Here is an 18796-nt window from a genome sequence, read left to right as displayed (position 1 = left end):
CATTCTTTTCAAGTGCATATGAAACATTCACCACACTAATGTAAGAATGAGCAAAAAAAGAACTGAAAAAGTATAATCCACTAGTGAATATTCCCATCTATGAACATGGGAATTTTATTTATTCAGATCTTTTAGAATTTTCAATCAAGTTTTGTAATTTCCTCATATAATCTTCTCTATATATTATCAGGTTTATTCTGTGACTATTATAAGATGATCTTTTATTTTCCGTTACCTGTTCTAATTAGATATTGCTGGTATATAGGAAACATGCTAAATTTTATATGATAATTTTGAATCTGGCCAAGCAACTAAACTCTATTTTAGTTCTGTTAGCTTATCAATTGTTTAGTTTTTGGTAAAGACATCTACAAACAATGAGTTTCATTAATCTTTTTCAGTATTTATAACTAAACTAATTATATTGGTTAAGAGCTCCAAGGTAAATGGTAGATGTAATAGTGAATGTGCATATCTTATTTTGAACTTTAGTGAAAATATTTCTGATGTTTCATCATTAAGTGTGATGTTTGCTGTAGATTTTCAGTGTTCCAACATAGACATTTGTATAGTATTCTTCTCAAACTGGTTATGTGATATAGTTAAACCAATAAATTCAATATAACTTCAGTCAAAATTCCCATGGAATCACTTCATTAAATGTTTATCTAGAAAAAAGTTATGTGAGAGGAGACTAGTTACTTTTGAACATCTTCACAGTTATCACTATGGTCCAAAGGAGTGTCATTTATGCCTGTATTATCACATTAGCTTCTGAACTATTCTGTTTTCACCCTTGCCCCACCCCAACCCCTACAATGTAATCCATCTGAATACCTCAACAAGATTGATCCTTTAACTTCATTTAATCCTCCCAGTGAGTCCATGAATTACTATTTCCTCTTTACAGAAGAGGACATTGCTTAGAAAGGTTAAATGAACCAAGGGCAAGCAATTAGTAAGAAGCAGAGCCAAGATTTGAATCCAGTATTTCTGATTCCAGAACCTATTCTCTTTAACACTGGCCTGTAGTGTATTTTTATTAGTCCTATGTTGAGATTATATTATTTTATTATTTTTAAAGGAAGCTCAAAAATGTTTGCATGATAGGTAACACTTATGTGAGATGTGGGCAGGGTGTTATGTAAAATATACTTTTCTAAAAAAGATTTTTTTAAAAAAATAATCTCTATACCTAGTGTGGGGTTTGGACTCACAGCCCCAAGACCAAGAGTCGAATGCTCTTCTGACTGAGCCAACCAAATGCCCCTAAGATATGCTTTAATTTTACAGTGAGTGACAGAAAACTGACCTGGGATGAAAATTAACTTGACCCATTGTGACGTCTTTGATGTTTGTATTATGTTAAAAGAAAAATCAAAGTTCTTTAACCAATCTATTATTTATAAGTATATTATCATCTTTTCTTTTTAGTTTTTCAGGCTTAAACTGTTAATGACTTCTCTCCTGTGATGCATTTGATTGCACTCTTAACTGTGGTTCTGTAATAAAGCTCAATTTAGTGATCACAGAGCCTGAATGTTGAAATAAGCTATTTTTAGAAATGCTGGGTTTATGGTAATGATAAAAGTTGTGTCATGTTGTTATGGCAACGAAAATCCTAAAGTACTGATTAATGACAAGCTCACTGATTCTGGAAGTAAGCAGTTCATTTCTTATCACAGCTAAATGCTTTAAATAATTATTTAAAATGTTTTGTGAACATGTTTTAAAATGGGTGATATCTCCATTTAGTCATATATTAGTCTTTATTAATATTTTTGAGATTTATACTACTAAATTTTTAGGACATTGTGATGTTTATAACTGGACAAATTGAATTTCTTAATGCATGGTATTCTGATGCATAAGAAAAGTATTGCCCTTCTGTACAATTTTATAACATCCTCATCTCCTCCTCCTTCAGTTTCTTTTTTCTTTTTTCCAGTAGTTAATTAACTACATGACTATTATCCTTGATATATGATACACTGGTATAGCAAACTACTTTCTAAGCATAAGAAAGACTTTCCGAAACTTAGAAATAGGGCAAATCGGGTCTGGGAAAGCAGTGTGTCCTTTCCATGTCACACTGCAGCATTGTTAACAGGCCCTTTGAGAATTATTTAATTATTTGGGGGGATGTTTCATAGTTTGATGCTCTGCTTATTGTTGATTAAAGACCCCATGCTTCCTCATGTCCTGTGTATTTTTTTGCTCCCTGGGACATTAACCCGTTTTTTGTCTAAACTGTTTTATTCTAACCTTCCTTTCCAAATGCCTATAAATGACCAGTTCCTCAAAATGACCAGCTTTACCATCTTAATAGTTTCCTCATGAAGGAGTTATTAAATTTTTGACATTCTTTCATTCTTTATTTGTATGAGTTATGTTTTTATTTTTTGAAAGTTCTATTTGCACAATGAAGATAATTAAACTCTCCAAAGGCCAATAGAGCACCACCTAATAAATTACTACCCACGAGATTTTCATGGGTAGTAAAGAGACGAAGGAGGTTAATGGTCTAACTTTATAGATGATCATAGCTTACATTCAAAATTTTTTTCCCTTTCAACTGGCCTTTTTTCATACTCTTTGATTATGTGAAAAGCAGGACCTATGTTTAGATTTTAACCTACAGAAATAATTCTAAGCAGTGTCTACAATAGCCAAACTATGGAAAGAGCCCAGCTGTCCATCAACAGAGGAATGGATAAAGAAGATGTGATATGTGTGTATATATGTGTGTGTGTGTGTGTGTGTATACATATATGCATACACACACACACACACACACACAATGGAATATTACTCAGCCAGCAAAAAAAAAAAAAAAAGAAATTTTACCATTTGCAACGATGTGGATAGAACTAGAGGGTATTATGCTAAGCAAAATAAGTCAATCAAAGAAAGACAATTATCATCTGATTTCACTCATGTGTGGAATTTAAGAAACAAAACAGAGGATCGTAGGGGAACAGAGGGAAAAATAAAATAAGATGAAATCAGAGAGGTAGACAAACCATAAGAGACTTAACTCTAGGAAACAAACTGAGGGTTGCTGGAGGGTAGGTGGGTGGGGGGTGGGGTAACTGAATGTTGAGCATTAAGGAAGGCACTTGATGTAATGAGCACTGGGTGTTATATACAACTGATGAATCACTGAACTCTACCTCTGAAACTAATAATACACTATATGTTAATTAATTGAATTCAAATTGGGAAAAAAAATAATTCTAAAAGTACTCTCCATCCACCAGCTATGGACTTGGCTGTGATTGATCAAAATACAGTGTGTAGATCTGAGGTGGATGCCCAGGCTAGCACCAGTGCTCAGCATACACCACTAAAAAACAATACTGCTTTTTTCCCCCTGTCTGTACACGAGTTGATTGGTAGATAAGCATATTCCAAGTTTTCAGAAGCACATGACTGACATGATGACATGATTTGTTGGTGATTTTGTATTTAGTTAGAGAATACCTGAAACTTCCATTTTGAGCATTGATTATTTGTCACTATAATGATTCTTCATTATTCGAGACTCTGCATTTCTTAAATGATATTAGTGAATAACTTGGGCCAAGACACCAGGCAGACAGACAGTTAGATATACAGATACATGCATATTCTTTTTAAGATAAAAGATACATACTAATTGCATAGTAATTAGCACTATAAATAAAAAGGAGGGGATAGTAAAATGGCAAGAAAGTAAAACCTTTAACACAAGATTTGTATATAAAAGTAAAAATATTTATATACAAATAACTGATATGCTTATTATAAATCATTATTTAAGGAACCCAATTCCCCAAAATAACATGTATGTATGTATGTGTAAATAGATGCACATAGAGGTTTTTTTTAAAAATAGATCATTAAAATGCCCTTAATCCAATGGAATAATTTAAGAGTAAAAGTACCCTGTAAATATTATCAAGCTCAATATATTGCCTTACAGTAGTGAAATTAGTCCTAGAAATGTTAAATTACTTGTTCAAGGTAACATTAAGAAGTGTCAGAGCTTCAACAAGAGTCAAGGTCTTCTGACAGTCATGTCCATCACTGTACCATTTGATCTCTACTATATGTAGTTCATTAGAAAAAAATTATTGAATGTGAGTGTGGACCTTTACCTGGCTTTGGTAGTGATGGTGAACTCTTACGTTTGTCCAGAAATGTGAAAAATCATTATCAGTCACAGTTCTTGCTCTTTACAGTTTGGATTTGACTCAGATTCACTTTGGAGAATCTCTCTTCCCATTGCCTTTCTCTCCTGTTTGGCTTTAGCAGCTAGCTGACAGGCCAGGAGGAACAGTTCTTTGCCCTTTCCTTTATTTACCCCACTACATGGAAGACTTCTTTTCTCCATGAGCTTTGGTATCTCTTATCTTGTTCTGTACAGCCGTGTTCATTTTTTAATCCCTTCCCTGTCTTAGTAGCTTCCTAAACTGAGGAACAGAATGAGAAATGCTGTACTATCAAATACCACATTGAAAATAAATTATAAACTCTTACTTGGTCTTATTGGCTTGATTTTATTTATTTATGTCTTAGCAATATCGCTTTATTCTGGTTTTCTCCATTTCAGATTTATAATGATTTTTCTGCTGCATTGTGAGTTGTAGACATTTGTAAGCTAGTTTAGCTTATAAACAGAAACCTGCCCTGGGTTACAATTAAACTCCAGTAAATTTAAAATTTTTCATCATTTGAACTTGAGAATAAAATTTAAAATTTATTCAGATTTTTCAACAATTCAGTCTACATTTACCAGTTACTCTAGATTTTTTAAAATTATATTTAATATTCATTATTGTACCATATTCAGATTTTAAACTTCTTGTGAGAGGGAATAGCCTTGTCTCTTTGTATTCCTTATATAGTATAAATAACACACTATGTTCAGATTGAGTATCAATTTCAGAGTATTAGGTATAAGTAATGGATGCTTTATACACTCCTCCAAAATCTGTCTTACTGCTTTGAGTAAAGAACGAAAAACACTATGCCTAAAATTCGTTATGTGACTTGTTGCAAAATGGGCATCAAATGTGTATTATATTTAACAGATTTTTAAAAATCAGTTTATAGTATTTTTCATCTATTTCATGTATGGAAAATAATCTTGCATCATATTGATGCATTTATTATGTTCAGTTAATTATAGGAATGATCACTAATAGATGAAAAATATCTTGAAGGCTCATCTGGTTAAGTAGATTTCCAAACCACTTCCTACCACCCTCCCTTCCAGTGAAAAGGTAGTGTAGCCAATAGCATTTCTCCATGCTGCTCAGAGCATTCACTCAGTGTAACTTCCTTCTACCTGTTCTCATTTTGAAAGCTTTAGCAATTTGGGAGAAATGTCAAGTTGTTTCACCTCACCAACAGTTTGAGACCCTGTCAGAACAGGGTGCTGATGATCGAAGATCATAAGTGTACTTCCCTTCTCATTCTGTCCAGTTAATTTTATTCTTTCTTAGACCACAGATACATGTTTCCACAGATAGTCTTCTTAAGTATCATTTTGGTCATGGACTTTCCAAAATGGAATAATTATTTCTAGCTCTGAGGATCAGGAAATGAGAGAGTACATTTTTACTGAGAATTAAAGGCATTTCAATGAGAGAGAGAAAAGCATCCTGGGCAAATGGAGGAATAGAGCGGAGGAATTCAGGTGAAACGAGCAGGGCAGAGAGAACAGTCAGGAGTCGGACTTCAGGATTAGAGTTGTGATATGGAAGGTATTATAAAGGATTCTAAATGACAGGATGAGGGATTTTGACTTCTCGGAAACCAGAGAAACTCCTTGAAGGAAGGCCCTGGGTGAGGGAGAAACAAGATAATAGGTATGCTTTAGAAAGATTAATCTAACAGCAGTGCTTATGATAGATTGAATGTAGAAGAGACTAGGAGAGGGAAGACCAGATGGGAGCTTTTTTCTGTACTCCATACAAGAGTTCATTAGGGTCTGAACTGAGGTGACGCAACATGGTTATGCCACTGACAGAAATAAGAACAAAAAAGTAGGTGTGGGAGTGAAGCATGAAAGACACATTTAAATTTAGTTGTAAAAATCAGAAAAGATAGTGTTTTTATCACTAGGTATAGTGATACTTGAATAGAAGTAGCTGAGAATGACAAGAAGTAAATGTCATGAGAACATGGAGAGAGTTGATGCAGATTTTATGAACCCAGTGCTATTTTTTCTAGTCAGATCTTTAAAAATTTGCTTCAGTTCATTTAAAACTTTTTATTCTTTTATGTGCATATGTAGAAATTCTTTTTGTGGAAAATGCTGACTTGTTGGAGGGTCACATTATTTTAACCTGGTAATATAAATAGATGAGAAATCTAAAATGTGGTTACTGGTGTAGGAGCTATAGCTGAAAGGACAGTTTACTGTAAGTTATTCTGAGATTCGAAGACTTGATAAATATGAATGATGATAAACCTCTTTCTTTAAAGTTAATGTGTTATCAGTCACATTTGCAAGATCAGGACATTGATGGCAGGTCACAGTTTCTGTTTCTTGTCTAATAATCCTAAAAATACAGCTGTAAACAAAACACAGTCCCTGCCCTTCTGCAACAGTAAACAAATAATGAATATGAAAAAGTATGTTTGATCCCCAAACCAAAGTAACTTGTGTAGTTGTACAATGATTTTTTTTATAGTATGTATGTGGTAATTATGAAAATGAAATGTGTTGGTTCAAATATGAAGCTTCTTAAAATTCTTAGTATTTTATTTTCGGATTGTGTGTTCACATATTGTTTGTTTATCAATAGAGAGCAGATCATAAAACAGTCTACAGAATTAGTCTGCAGAGCCTACGGTGAAGTATATGCTGCTGTGATGAATCCAGTCAATGAATACAGAGATCCAGAGAGCATCCTACACCGATCGCCGCAGCAAGTGCACACGCTTCTCTCCTGATGATCTTATTTGAATGTTTTAGCAAAATAGTGCATCCCTAGAACTCTAAAGGTTTTCTTGTTCTTTAGTCTGTTAATCTTCACTTTGAAATTTGATGGTTACGATTTTCTTTGTGTCACAATATTGGAGGTCCCAGTGGTTTCTTTTCTTTAATCACAGATACATGGAAGTAAGTAATATAATCTCGACCTGAGTTAGTGCTGCTCTGTATCTGCTCCTTATGTAGAGATGCTGTGTTCTCTGCGAGCCACCTCCCCAGCTCTGCAGTTTTCTGGAATGTAAATGTATGGGGAAAAGTTGTATGAAAGGTTTGAGAGATTTTTCTTTACAACATTAGTTCCAAATTAATCATACATGAAAAATTTGTCTAAACTTAAGAATTAGTACAAAGGTGGGACATAACATCTCCTTACCTAAAGATTAAGTTGCTTTCTTATTAGTTATTCATGTGAGTTGACATATTTAAACTGAGGAGCAGAAATATACACTTAGCAAAAAGTGGGAAAAGAGAGAGAATGAGAAGTAATTTAAAGAGGGTGGATGTCACTCTGTGTATACCCTGGACTGAATTCAAGGTGAAGTTCGCACTTCAAAAGGATTTTAGGCATGTAGGCACCCTGTGCTGCATGTAAATGTAGTGTTTAATGATAGGTATTTGTTATATAGTACGAACTCTAAACCTAACCAACTACGGATTTTATCTGGTGTTCAAACCAAAGAAAAATGATCTACTCTCACACCAGAGGAAAAATACTGAGTAGCAACTGCTCACTGACAGTGTATCTATACCCCCTGGTGGCCCCTCACAAAGAATGATTTGGGCTCTGACTTTAGAACTTTACCTATGAGTAAGATTCAGAATCACTGTGTTTTTCAAAAAAATAGATCTCGATGTGTTTGATGTGACTTTACTTTGTTGGTAAGATTTCAAGGATGATTCTTATTAGCAAAATATCTTAATGTCTGGTAAAACTATAAAAAGAGGTGAGTCCTTAAATTATAAATGAGAAAACTGAGGCATAAGGAAAAAATGGACAAAGCTAAAATATTTTGCAAAATGGTAAGATAAAACTAATATTTATATAACATATAATGTATAACACATTATTTACAGAACATGGCCTATTCATGTATCTGAAATTTGTAACTGTTTATATTAATACGATTCTTTTGGAGTAAGAGCAGTTATTTATCACCTCTTTTGGTGTAAATCTATGCTTTTAGTCTTTTTCCTTCAATGAGTATGTGTGATATATAAAAGAGAGAAAATAAAGTATGATATAAATTGAGAGCTTAAATTTTATATAATTTATTTCTATAATGAAAAAAAGATTGCTACCTTATCATTAATTAATCCCTTTGTTTTCTAGGAAAAAAGTGTATTTGGCTTTTTATACAGTTTCCTCAAAATATTAAAACTATTTCTAGAACAATGATAATTGAAGTATATTTTTATACATCTCATCAGTGTGTTTTTAGAAAATGTACTAATAGAAAAGGAAGTACAATATAGAGCCAAATTGAGATGGTGGAAGATTGATGAGCAGAATGTGTTACCAATATTATCTTGAGTACTAAGTCAAAATAAAAGATTATAAGTGCGAATTCGTGGACACACGCTTATATTTGCTATATACTTCCTGGTTTGCATTTTGAGCTGTTTTGATGTGGCATAAGTATAACCTTAGAGAATACATGTTAGCCTTTTCTCAGAGAAAGGTATTTGCCTCGCAAAAACTTCTGGTTGAATTCTTCTGTTTCTTTCTTTGCACCTGTACTTGAACAGATGAATGTTACCTGAGAAAAATCACATAAATGGACTGAATGACTTTTTAAATTCATGATCATAGTCTTGAGATGGCATCGTATTGCTTTGTAGTTCTACTCCGTCTCTTAGCTAACCTCACCTCTCCACTTTTCAAAATGACTTTTCCACCCTCACTTTTAATGACCCTCATAATTTATAGAGAAAATAGAAGCTGTTAGATTAATCTCCCTTATTTTCCCACCTTCAAATACTGCACTCATCTTCTCCATCTTTCCTGTAGAAATTGCAAAAATGAAGTTTTTATGGTTATAAACTTATAAAAATTATAATTTAAAGTCATAATTTTACAAAAATTATAAGTATCTTTTCTGGAGTTGAAAATTATAATAACTGAAATTAAAAATTCACTGTAGGAGTTGAACAGATTTGAATAGTTAGCAAAAAGAATCTGCAAATTTGAAGTTAGGCCAGTGGAGATTATCCAATCTGAGGAACAGAAAGAAAAGGGATAAAAAAAAGAAAAAAGAAAAAAAGGATGAAAGTGAACAGGGCCTCAGAGACCTGTGGGATATTATCAGTATTCACACAATGGATGTTTCAGAAGGAAAAGAGATGGGAAAGGGGGCCAAAAGAGTATTTGAAGAAATATTTGTAGGAAACTTTACAAGTTTGTTGAAAAGTTTAATATACACATTTAAGAAGTTAACCAAGCCCACACAGAGATACACACCAAGACACATCACAATCAAATTATCAAAAGCCAAAGACTAAGAGGGGAACTTGAAAGCAGCGAGAAAGATAACTCATCATGTACATGTGATTTACAATAAGATTATCATGATTCTCCTCAGAAACCATAGAGGCCAGAAAGCATTAGATGATATATTAAAGTGCTGGAAGAACAAAACTGTTAACTTAGAATTCTATAGCCAGCAAAACTGCCTGTGAAAATACAGACAAAGTTAAGACAGCTCAGGATAAACAAAAACTATCACACCTGCCTTAAAGGAATGTTAAAGGCAGTTCTTGTGGCTGAGGGGCACCTGGGTGGCTCAGTTGGTAAGCATCTGCCTTTTGCTCAGGTCATGATCCCAGCGTCCTGGGATTGAGCCCTCTTGGGCTCCCTGCTCAGCGGGTAGTCTGCTTCTCCCTCTCCCTCTGCTGCTCCCCCTGCTTATGCACTGCCCCCCCATAAATAAATAAAACTTTAAAAAAAAATAAAATGAAGGTAGTCCTTGTGGCTGAAATGAAAGAATACTAGACAGTCACTTGAATCAACAAAGAAATAAAGAATAGCAAAGAAATAGAGGACTCAGGCAAGCCAGCTAGATGGAACACCATCCCAACAGCAGAGTACTCATTCCTCTCAAGTCTACATGCTGCATTCTCCAAGGCAGACCATATGTTAGGCCACAATTCAAGTCTCAGTAAATTTTAAAAAGAGTGAAATCATACAAAGTATCTTTTCCAACTACAATGGCACAAAATTAGAAACCAATAACAAAAGGAAAATAAATAAATAGGGAAATTAAACAATATACTCTTAAATAACCAGTGGGTTAAAAGGGAAATAAAGGAAATTAGAGAAAACTTCGAGGTGAATGAAAGTTTGATATAAAACAGCATACCAGTACTTAGGGTATGCAACAAAAACAGTGCTCAGAAGAAAATAGATAGCCTGCATTAAAGAAGAAATAAGTTAACCTAACCTTACACCTTAAAAAAACTAGAAATAAAGCAAACTAAACTGAAAGCAAGAAGAAGGAAATAATAAAGATTATGGCAGACACAGAGAAAATATCGAATAGAAAAATAGTGTTTCAGTGAATGGGTGTGCTAGCCATTCCGTAATGCATGTAGAGATGTGTTTGAATACACATGTAAAAAAGTTTGAAAAATTGTTTCTTGTATGGCATGTTGAGAAGAGTTATTTCTGAGAGTGTATGTGCTAATCATAATGTAATGCATGCAGACAAGGATTTAAAGAAACATGTAAGATGTTTCTAGGAGTGTTCCTTGCTCGTCATGTTGAGAAAAATGTTATTTCAGTTATTGGATGTGCTGACCAGTATTACATGTAAAGAAGTTGTTATTTATAAACATATATGTAAAAAATAAAAATAAAGAATAGAAAAATCTTAAAAAAAAAAAAGAATAAATTGGTTTTTTTTAAAAATTGACCAACCTTTGGCTAGATTGACCAAGAAGAAAGAGAGAAGACTCAAATTACTAAAATCAGGTATAAAAAGTTAGTACTGACCTACAGAAATAAAATACAGAAATAAAAAGGATAACAGAATACTACAAATAATTGTACATCAATAATTAGATAATATGGATGAAATGGACAAATACAGAAAAACAATCTAAACTGACTCAAGAAGAAATAGAAAATCTGAATAGACCTATAGCGAAGAGATTGATTCTGACTCAGTTTGACTCAATTTCATTACTAGAGTCCAAACAATTACAATTTTTAAAAAGCCCTGGATCAAATGGCTTCACTGATAATTTCTATCAAATGTTTAAAGAACTAACACTAATCTTATCAAAGTCTTCCAAAAAATAGAACAGAGGGGACACATCCGAACTTGTTCTATGAGGCCAACACTTGTTATTGGTATAATAAAGCCAGAAAAGGCAACATAAGAAAATCATAGTCCAGTATCCCTTATGATTATGAATGCAAAATCCTCAACAGAATACTAACAAGAAAATCCAGCAACATACTAAAGGATTATATGCTAGGACCAAGTGAGTTTGTCCCAGGAATGCAAGACCAGTTTAACATATGAAAGTCAATCAATGTACTACACCGTATTAATAGAATAAATAATAAACATGATTACTTTAAAAGGTGCAGGGAAAGCATTTGATAAAACAAAAAGCACTCAACAAATTAGGAATAGAAGGGAACTTCCTCAAACTGATAAAGGACACTTATGAAAAACTTACATCTAACATTATACTGAAAGCTCTCCCTCCTAAAATCATGAGTAAGATAAGGTTGTACACTCTTGCCACTTCTCTTCCACGTTGTACTAGAAATTATACCCAGACAAATTAGGTAAGACAAAATAAATAAAAGACACTCAGATTGGAAAGGAAGAAGTAAATCTATGTCCTTTTGAAGATGGTATGAGCATGTATATCTGTTATATATATTTATATTTATCTATCTATATGGTCATATTTGTATTAGAACTAATAAACAAGTGTAGCAACATTGCAGTATATAGACCAGTATGCAAAAATCTGTTGTATTGCTATACACTAGTAATGAACAATCTGAAAAAGTAAGAACACAATTCCATTTACAATAGCACCACGAAGAATAAAATACTTAGGAATAGATTTAACCAAGAAAGTGAAATACCCACTGCAAACTACAAAACATGGTTGAAAGAAATTAAAGATGGTCTAAGTAGATGGAAAGACATTTCATGTTCATGGATGAAAGACTCAATATTGTTAAGATGGCAATATTCCCCAAACTGATCTGTAGATTCAATGCAGTCCCTATCAAAATTTCATTTGCCTTTTTTTTTTTTTTGGTCCAGAAATAGACAAGCTGATCCCAAAATTTTTATATGGACATATAGGGGACCATGAATCACCTAAACGATCTTGAATCTTCCGGATGTCAAAACTTACTACAATCAAAACAATGTGATACTGGCGTAAGGATAGGCATCAACGGGATAGAATTTAGAGTTCGAAGTAAACTCACACATGCATCGTCAACTGATTTTTTTATAAAGTTGCCAAGACCTGTCAATGGGGAAAGAATAATCTTTTTAGCAAATGGCACCAGAACAACTTGAAGTCCACATACAAAAAGGTTGAAGTTGGGGGGCGCCCGGCTGGCTCAGTCAGTGGAGCGTGCGACTCTTGATCTCGGGCTGTGGGGTTGAGCCCCATGTTGGTTGCAGAGATTACTTAAAAATAAAATCTTAAAAAAAAAAAAATTGAAGTTGGACCATATTCATGACATATACAAGAATTAACTCAAAATGGGTCAAAGATCTCAATGTAAAAGTTAAAAACTATAAAACTCTCAGAAAGAAACATAGGTATAAATATTTGACCTTATATTAGGCAAAAGTTTTCATCTTTTATACAATATAGATTTTAAAATAAATATTAAAATGCAGAGTCACATAATAATGTTGAATACTTGGAGGTCAGCTTATTTTTCCTATTTAGTTAAATATACTGTTTAGATACTATTATAAATACATAGGTCTACATATGGTTGGTTACTTTAGGGCTATAATCGTACTTAAGCACAATTATCTTGAAAATATGTATTTATTTTCTCTTAAAATGTGCTTCTGGAGATAGATTATATAATTATGTATTTTCATATCCACACATGAAATGACTATAAATTGGCTAAGAAACAAATATAATAATCATTTAATAACAGCATGCTCATCTATCGAATCCAACTAACATTAATGTCAAAAACAAAAACTTGCCTAGCACTGATAATTTAATAAGTAAAAATAAATGGTACTAAGCTTATGAAAATAAGGGAAAATTGTTGGCAGGGCTGAAAATATCCATATGAAATATTTGCTTGCTTTGAGAGGATGTATCATTGTTTGACAAAGTGTTTTTTCATGGTATATTTTAAGCAGTTAAAGTCCCAGCCAATCTAGGAGTTTCAAAGTTAATAGCTTTGCCACCAGGAAATTAATTTACTTGAATATTCTGTTCATTTCCATCAATGTCAAGATCTGGAATTCTACTGGAGCGAGCATTAGTTTTTGCCTACTAAAAGCAAAATGACAAGAAACACGAGTGGTTTTTCTTACACAAGCCAGCATCAAAAGTTGGGTCTCCTGTGCTGAGATGCCATGAGCCTTCCTGGGGGTATCAAATGTATGAGCCTACTTTGGAGACTTCAGACAAGAGCTGGCTGCTATTTGCTATCCAGGCCTCAGATGGAATATAAAATGGTAATGAGGAGTGCAGGGAGGTAAAAAAATGCATTTGCCTGAGAAGCCAAGTCTTAAAAAGGAAACCAAAGATTGGGTTAGTATTCCACAGCCTTGCAATATGCACTTAATAGAAGATCGGGAATTTTTCTCTCTTGAAAACTGTATTACTTCCGTTTCACAAACAAAGATGTCAGCAAAGCAAGCGTTCAGAAGTCAGAAGGCTGCCGTTAAAAACACCGAAAACAAAAACACCATGTCAAGTTACCCGGCCTTTATTCTGAATCCTACAAAGAAGAAATCACTTAACCACTGAGTATTAACAGGTTAATGTAATGAATCATACAATAATAAATCATAATGGAATTTGCAGAAACCCAAAAATGTGCAAATACACTCCTGTGGTTAACCTGTGATTCTGCTTGTAAGCGGTAAATCATTAGCCATGGTGTTGCTCTTGGTAACCGCAGGTATCAGGGGATGATGCAGAATTATTAGTATTGCTTCCTACTTTGTGTGTGATAACAGTGGGATGAGGCTAGTGCTATCTCTGTCATAAATTTTTACATATGTGGGCACATTTCTGGATCTTCCGTGCATTGTTTTCATAGGTTTACTTATTCCTGCACAAACATTTTAATATTATAACCTTAAAATCTTAATATATGGTAGGATGTTCCATTTTGTCTTTTTCATCTAGAATGCCTCAGGCATTCTTGGCTTTTTGCTCGTCCACTTAGGTTTTAAAATCAACTTCTATTTCTCAAGCAGCAGTTGGGAATATGGGTGGAATTACTTTGAATCTGTACATCAATTTGGGTACAATTAATATCTTTATGATGTTAAATAATCCAAATCATGAACATGTTAAATTTTCCCTATTTAGAGTATTTTTAGTGTCCTTTATAAAGGTTTATATTTCTTCATATAAGTCTAAGAAAACTTTGGTCTATTCATTCCTAACAAACTCACAGTTCTTGTTCATAGTGTAAATGGCATCTATTTTTAAATTACATTTTAAAATTATCTGTTGGGCTCCTGGGTGGCTCAGTCGTTAAGCGTCTGCCTTCGGCTCAGGTCATGATCCCAGGATCCTGGGATTGAGTCCCACATCGGGCTCCCTGCTCCGCGGGAAGCCTGCTTCTCCCTCTCCCACTCCCCCTGCTTGTGTTCCTGCTCTCGCTATCTCTCTCTCTGTCAAATAAATAAATAAAATCTTTAAAAAAAAAAATTATCTGTTGCTGTGTATAGAAACAGAATTGATTTTTATATGTTGATTAAATTAGATATTAGCACTTAACTCACTTATTATATCTAATATCCATGCTTTGAGTTTTCTATATAGACATTTATATTATTTGAGACTAGACGACCGTGTTGTTTCTTTCTTTGCAATCTATATGCCCTCCATTTCTTTTGTTGTCTTAACATCCTTATTAGGACCGCCAGCACAGTGTTAACCAAGAGCAGTGATAATGGGCACGTTTTGTAATTCAGATTTTAAAGGTGACATTCCCAGTATCTCACCGTTAAGAATTATGTTTGCTGTAGGTTTTCAGTAGATTAATCAGAGGGCATCATATGATCATAAGGCTCTTCTCTTTTGAATGTTAATGTGGTAAATGACATTTCTAGTTTTTTTAAGATTTTATTTTTATTTATTTTACAGAGAGAGAGATAGTGAGAGCAGGAACACAAGCAGGGGGAGTGGGAGAGGGAGAAGCAGGCTTCCTGCCGAGTAGGGAGCCCAATGTTGGACTCGATCCCTGGACCCTGGGATCGTGACCTGAGCTGAAGGCAGATGCTTAACGACTGAGCCACCCAGGCGCCCAACATTTACAGTTTTTCTGATCATAAACCACTCTTGCATTCCTGGGATAATCCTATATTGATCACATTATTTTCTCTTTTTGTACAAACCACTGGATTTAGTTTTGTTTTATATAGTGATTAGTGACCTTGCTAAATTTATTAATTAATTCTAAACTTTATTTGTAGATTTTTTGGTAAACTTTATAAATTCAGTCACATAGTCTGTGATTAATGACGGTTTTTTTTTCTTCTTAGTCTTGCTAGCTTTATGACGCTGTGCAGAGTTCAACAGTACAACGTTACTGTGTTGAATAGAAATGGTAATCGTGATCACCCCTGTCTTTTTCCAAAATGTGAGGAAGGAGGGAAAGCTTTTACTTGGCTGATATTTTGTAGATAAGCTTTATCAAATTAAGAAAGTCCCCTTCTGTTCCTGATTTGTTATGATTACTTTAAATCATGAGTTTTGAATTTTATCAAATGTGGATTGTTTTTTCTCTGTATCTATTTAGATAACTATATAGGCTTTATCCTTATTTGCTTAATGTGGAGAATTTCAAATGTCAAAACAACTTTGCATTCCTGGAATAAACCCAATGGTCATAATGTACAATCTTTTTTATATACCTCTTGATTTGATTTATTTGTATTTTATTTAGAATTTTTTTGATTTTATGTTCATGGCCTGTAGATTACCCTGTTATTTTCCTCTCTTTTAATATCTTTGTCAGGTTTTGGTAACAAGATTGTACTGACCTCATAAAACAGATTAGCACATAATCTCTTTTTCTCTTACCCGGAATAGTTTAAGATTGTTATTATTTCTTCCGTAAGTACTTGGATGAATTCCAAGTGCAGCCAGCTTACCTAGAGATGTCTTTGTGGGAAGGTTTTACATTTCAGATTCAATTTTTTAAATATAAAGAAGAGTATTCATACGGCCCATTTCTTCTTGTGTCAGTTTTGATGAATTCTATTTTTCAAGATATATGTCCCTTTCACCTAAATTTATCATAATGTCATTCTCCTTACTGTCCTTTTAACCTTTTTTAATGTCTGTGGACATGGTATTAATAATTTATGTTTTTTTTCTTGCTTAGTCTTGCTGAGAGCTATGAACTTTGTTAGTCTTTTTAAAGAGTCTGTTCTGGATGTGGTTGATTATTTTATGTTTCATTGACTTTTTGCTCCATTTGTATTTCTTGGTGTTTTATTTGCTCTTCTTTTTCTATCTTCTTGAAGTGGGACCTTATAGAGATGGTCCCCAAATTACTATATAGTTCAACGTATGATATTTTGACTTTACGGTAGTGCAAAAGCAACATGCATTCAGTTGGAACTCTACATTTTGAATTTTGATCTCTTCCTGGGCTAGTGACATGCAGGAGGATCCTCTTGTGACACTGGGCAGCACCGGGAGCCCCAGCTTCCCGTCAGCCCCACAGTCGCAAGGGTAGACAACTGATACACTTAACAACCATTCTGTTTTTCATTTTCAGTGCAGTAGTTAATAAATGAGATATTCAACACATTATTCTAAAGAAGGGTTTGTGTTAGATTCACTGTAGGCTGATGTGAGTGTTCTGAGCACATTTAAGGTAGGCTAGTGAGGCTAAGCTATTATGTTCAGTAGCTTAGGTGCACTAAAGGCGTTTTCAACTTACCTCTCCTTACAATGGGTTTCATGGGACATGACCCTATTGTGAGTCAAGGAAGATTGGTATCATCAATCTTCAAACTTTCTTTTTTGTAATATATTCATTTAAATATCATCTGTATTTCCATGTAAACACAGACTTAGTTATATCCATGTTTTTATATGTCATATTTTCATTATTTTTCACTGCAAAGTATTTTCTGATTCCCACTGATTTCTTCTGACTCATAGATTATTTAAAAAGTGTATTTCCAAACATAAGAAGATTTCCTAGTTATCTTTTTATTATTGATTTCAAGGTTAATTCCACAGTAGCCAACCGATAAATTGTGTATCAATCCTTATATATCTGTTCATAGTTATTTTATGGTCCAGCATACTATTTTAGTGAAGGACATCCCCCTTATATGTGGAAATGATATGTTCTGTAGTTACTGGGTGCAGTGTTCTATACATGTTAAGAGGATAAATTTTGTTAATCTTGTTCAAATCATCTATAGTCCTTTGGATTTTTGATCTGCATGTTGTATCAGCTGCTGAGAAAGATTTGCTAAAAATTTTAACTACGACTATGTATTTGCTCATTTTTTTTGAGTTTTTTTCAGTTTTTGCTTTATATGTTCTGAGGCTATATCTCAACATTTAAATTTTATCCCTTATGATTTTTTTCTTTGAACCTTTACTTACTTAGAAGTATGTTATTTGCATTTCTGCTTTTAGTTTTTAACAAGGGAGTGAGCAATAAAATTTGTTTCTTAAAAAGCACAATTGATGATCACAATAGGTTTCCTTCTGTCATGGCCCTTTTATGTCCCTGTCTCTGTGTCCTACTTCATGGTTATAAAAATACACTGGAGACTTACCAATTAAGCCAGTCATCGATATATGAATTACTGGCAGCACCACCATGCACTTTGGTAAATTAAGCAAAATTCACAGAGCATATTGAGATACCATTCATACTGTTTGCTTCTGTCCTCTCAAACCCTGAGGTGGGTGACTGGGATTCTGTTGGCTCTGTTTTTTGAGTACCAGCGTCTGACTTGAATCTTGAAGAGATCAATCTGATAAGGTAATCTGATTTCATTAACCAAAATGACCTTATCTCAAAATGAGTTACGGTGCATAATCACGTTAAGAAGCATAAGCAAGTATGTCAGCTTCCAGTCTTTTGAGATAGTATTTATAATGTGACTCCTTTTTATCACCGAATGTAGCAGCATTCCTTGCACACGGTTTCTTGAACAAAATGAGGCAATTTTCTTGCTTGGTGGACATTCTGAGGTTTATACAACTATCCGTAATCTGAAACATAAACTTAATGTAAGACTCAGTTTGGTTTATACCTAGTAGCTTCTGAGAAATTTTTCATCGAATTTTGGTGGCCGGCAAAGGAATTATTGGAATAAAAATATCACAGCTTCTGTGCTGTGTGCAGATACTTACTGAGGGTGATGAAGGAATTACTCTCTAACCATGCACATATTCTGAGCAATTAGGCCAAGTGCCAAGACCATTAAGGCTCAAATGCCAAGTGCCTGTAGGGAGGGTTCTGTTACAAGATTTAGCAACCAACCCCTGGCCCAGTTACCAGAGGGTGGCACTCCAGGCTTCCTGATAGCCGTGCCAGGCTGGCTGAGACTCAGCAGCTGCCACCCGGCCACTGCTTCC

The 18796-nt window shown here is 34.0% G+C and overlaps 1 protein-coding gene across 1 annotated transcript in view; it reads left to right on the top strand.

Annotated features, from left to right (window-relative positions):
* Positions 1 to 9067, top strand: part of COG6 (component of oligomeric golgi complex 6) — an 89414-nt gene extending 80347 nt beyond the window's left edge. The window contains exon 19 of the mRNA XM_021678311.1: positions 6798 to 9067. Coding sequence (XP_021533986.1) covers positions 6798 to 6945 — 148 coding nt within the window. The 3' untranslated portion in view covers positions 6946 to 9067. The remainder of the gene's footprint in view (positions 1 to 6797) is intronic.
* Positions 9068 to 18796: the final 9729 nt, after the last annotated feature.

Source organism: Neomonachus schauinslandi, chromosome 3 (genome assembly GCF_002201575.2).
Source record: "Neomonachus schauinslandi chromosome 3, ASM220157v2, whole genome shotgun sequence".
NCBI classification, from domain to species: domain Eukaryota; kingdom Metazoa; phylum Chordata; class Mammalia; order Carnivora; family Phocidae; genus Neomonachus; species Neomonachus schauinslandi.
Note: the sequence above shows the minus strand (reverse complement) of the source record. Positions and strands in the feature narration are given on the sequence as shown.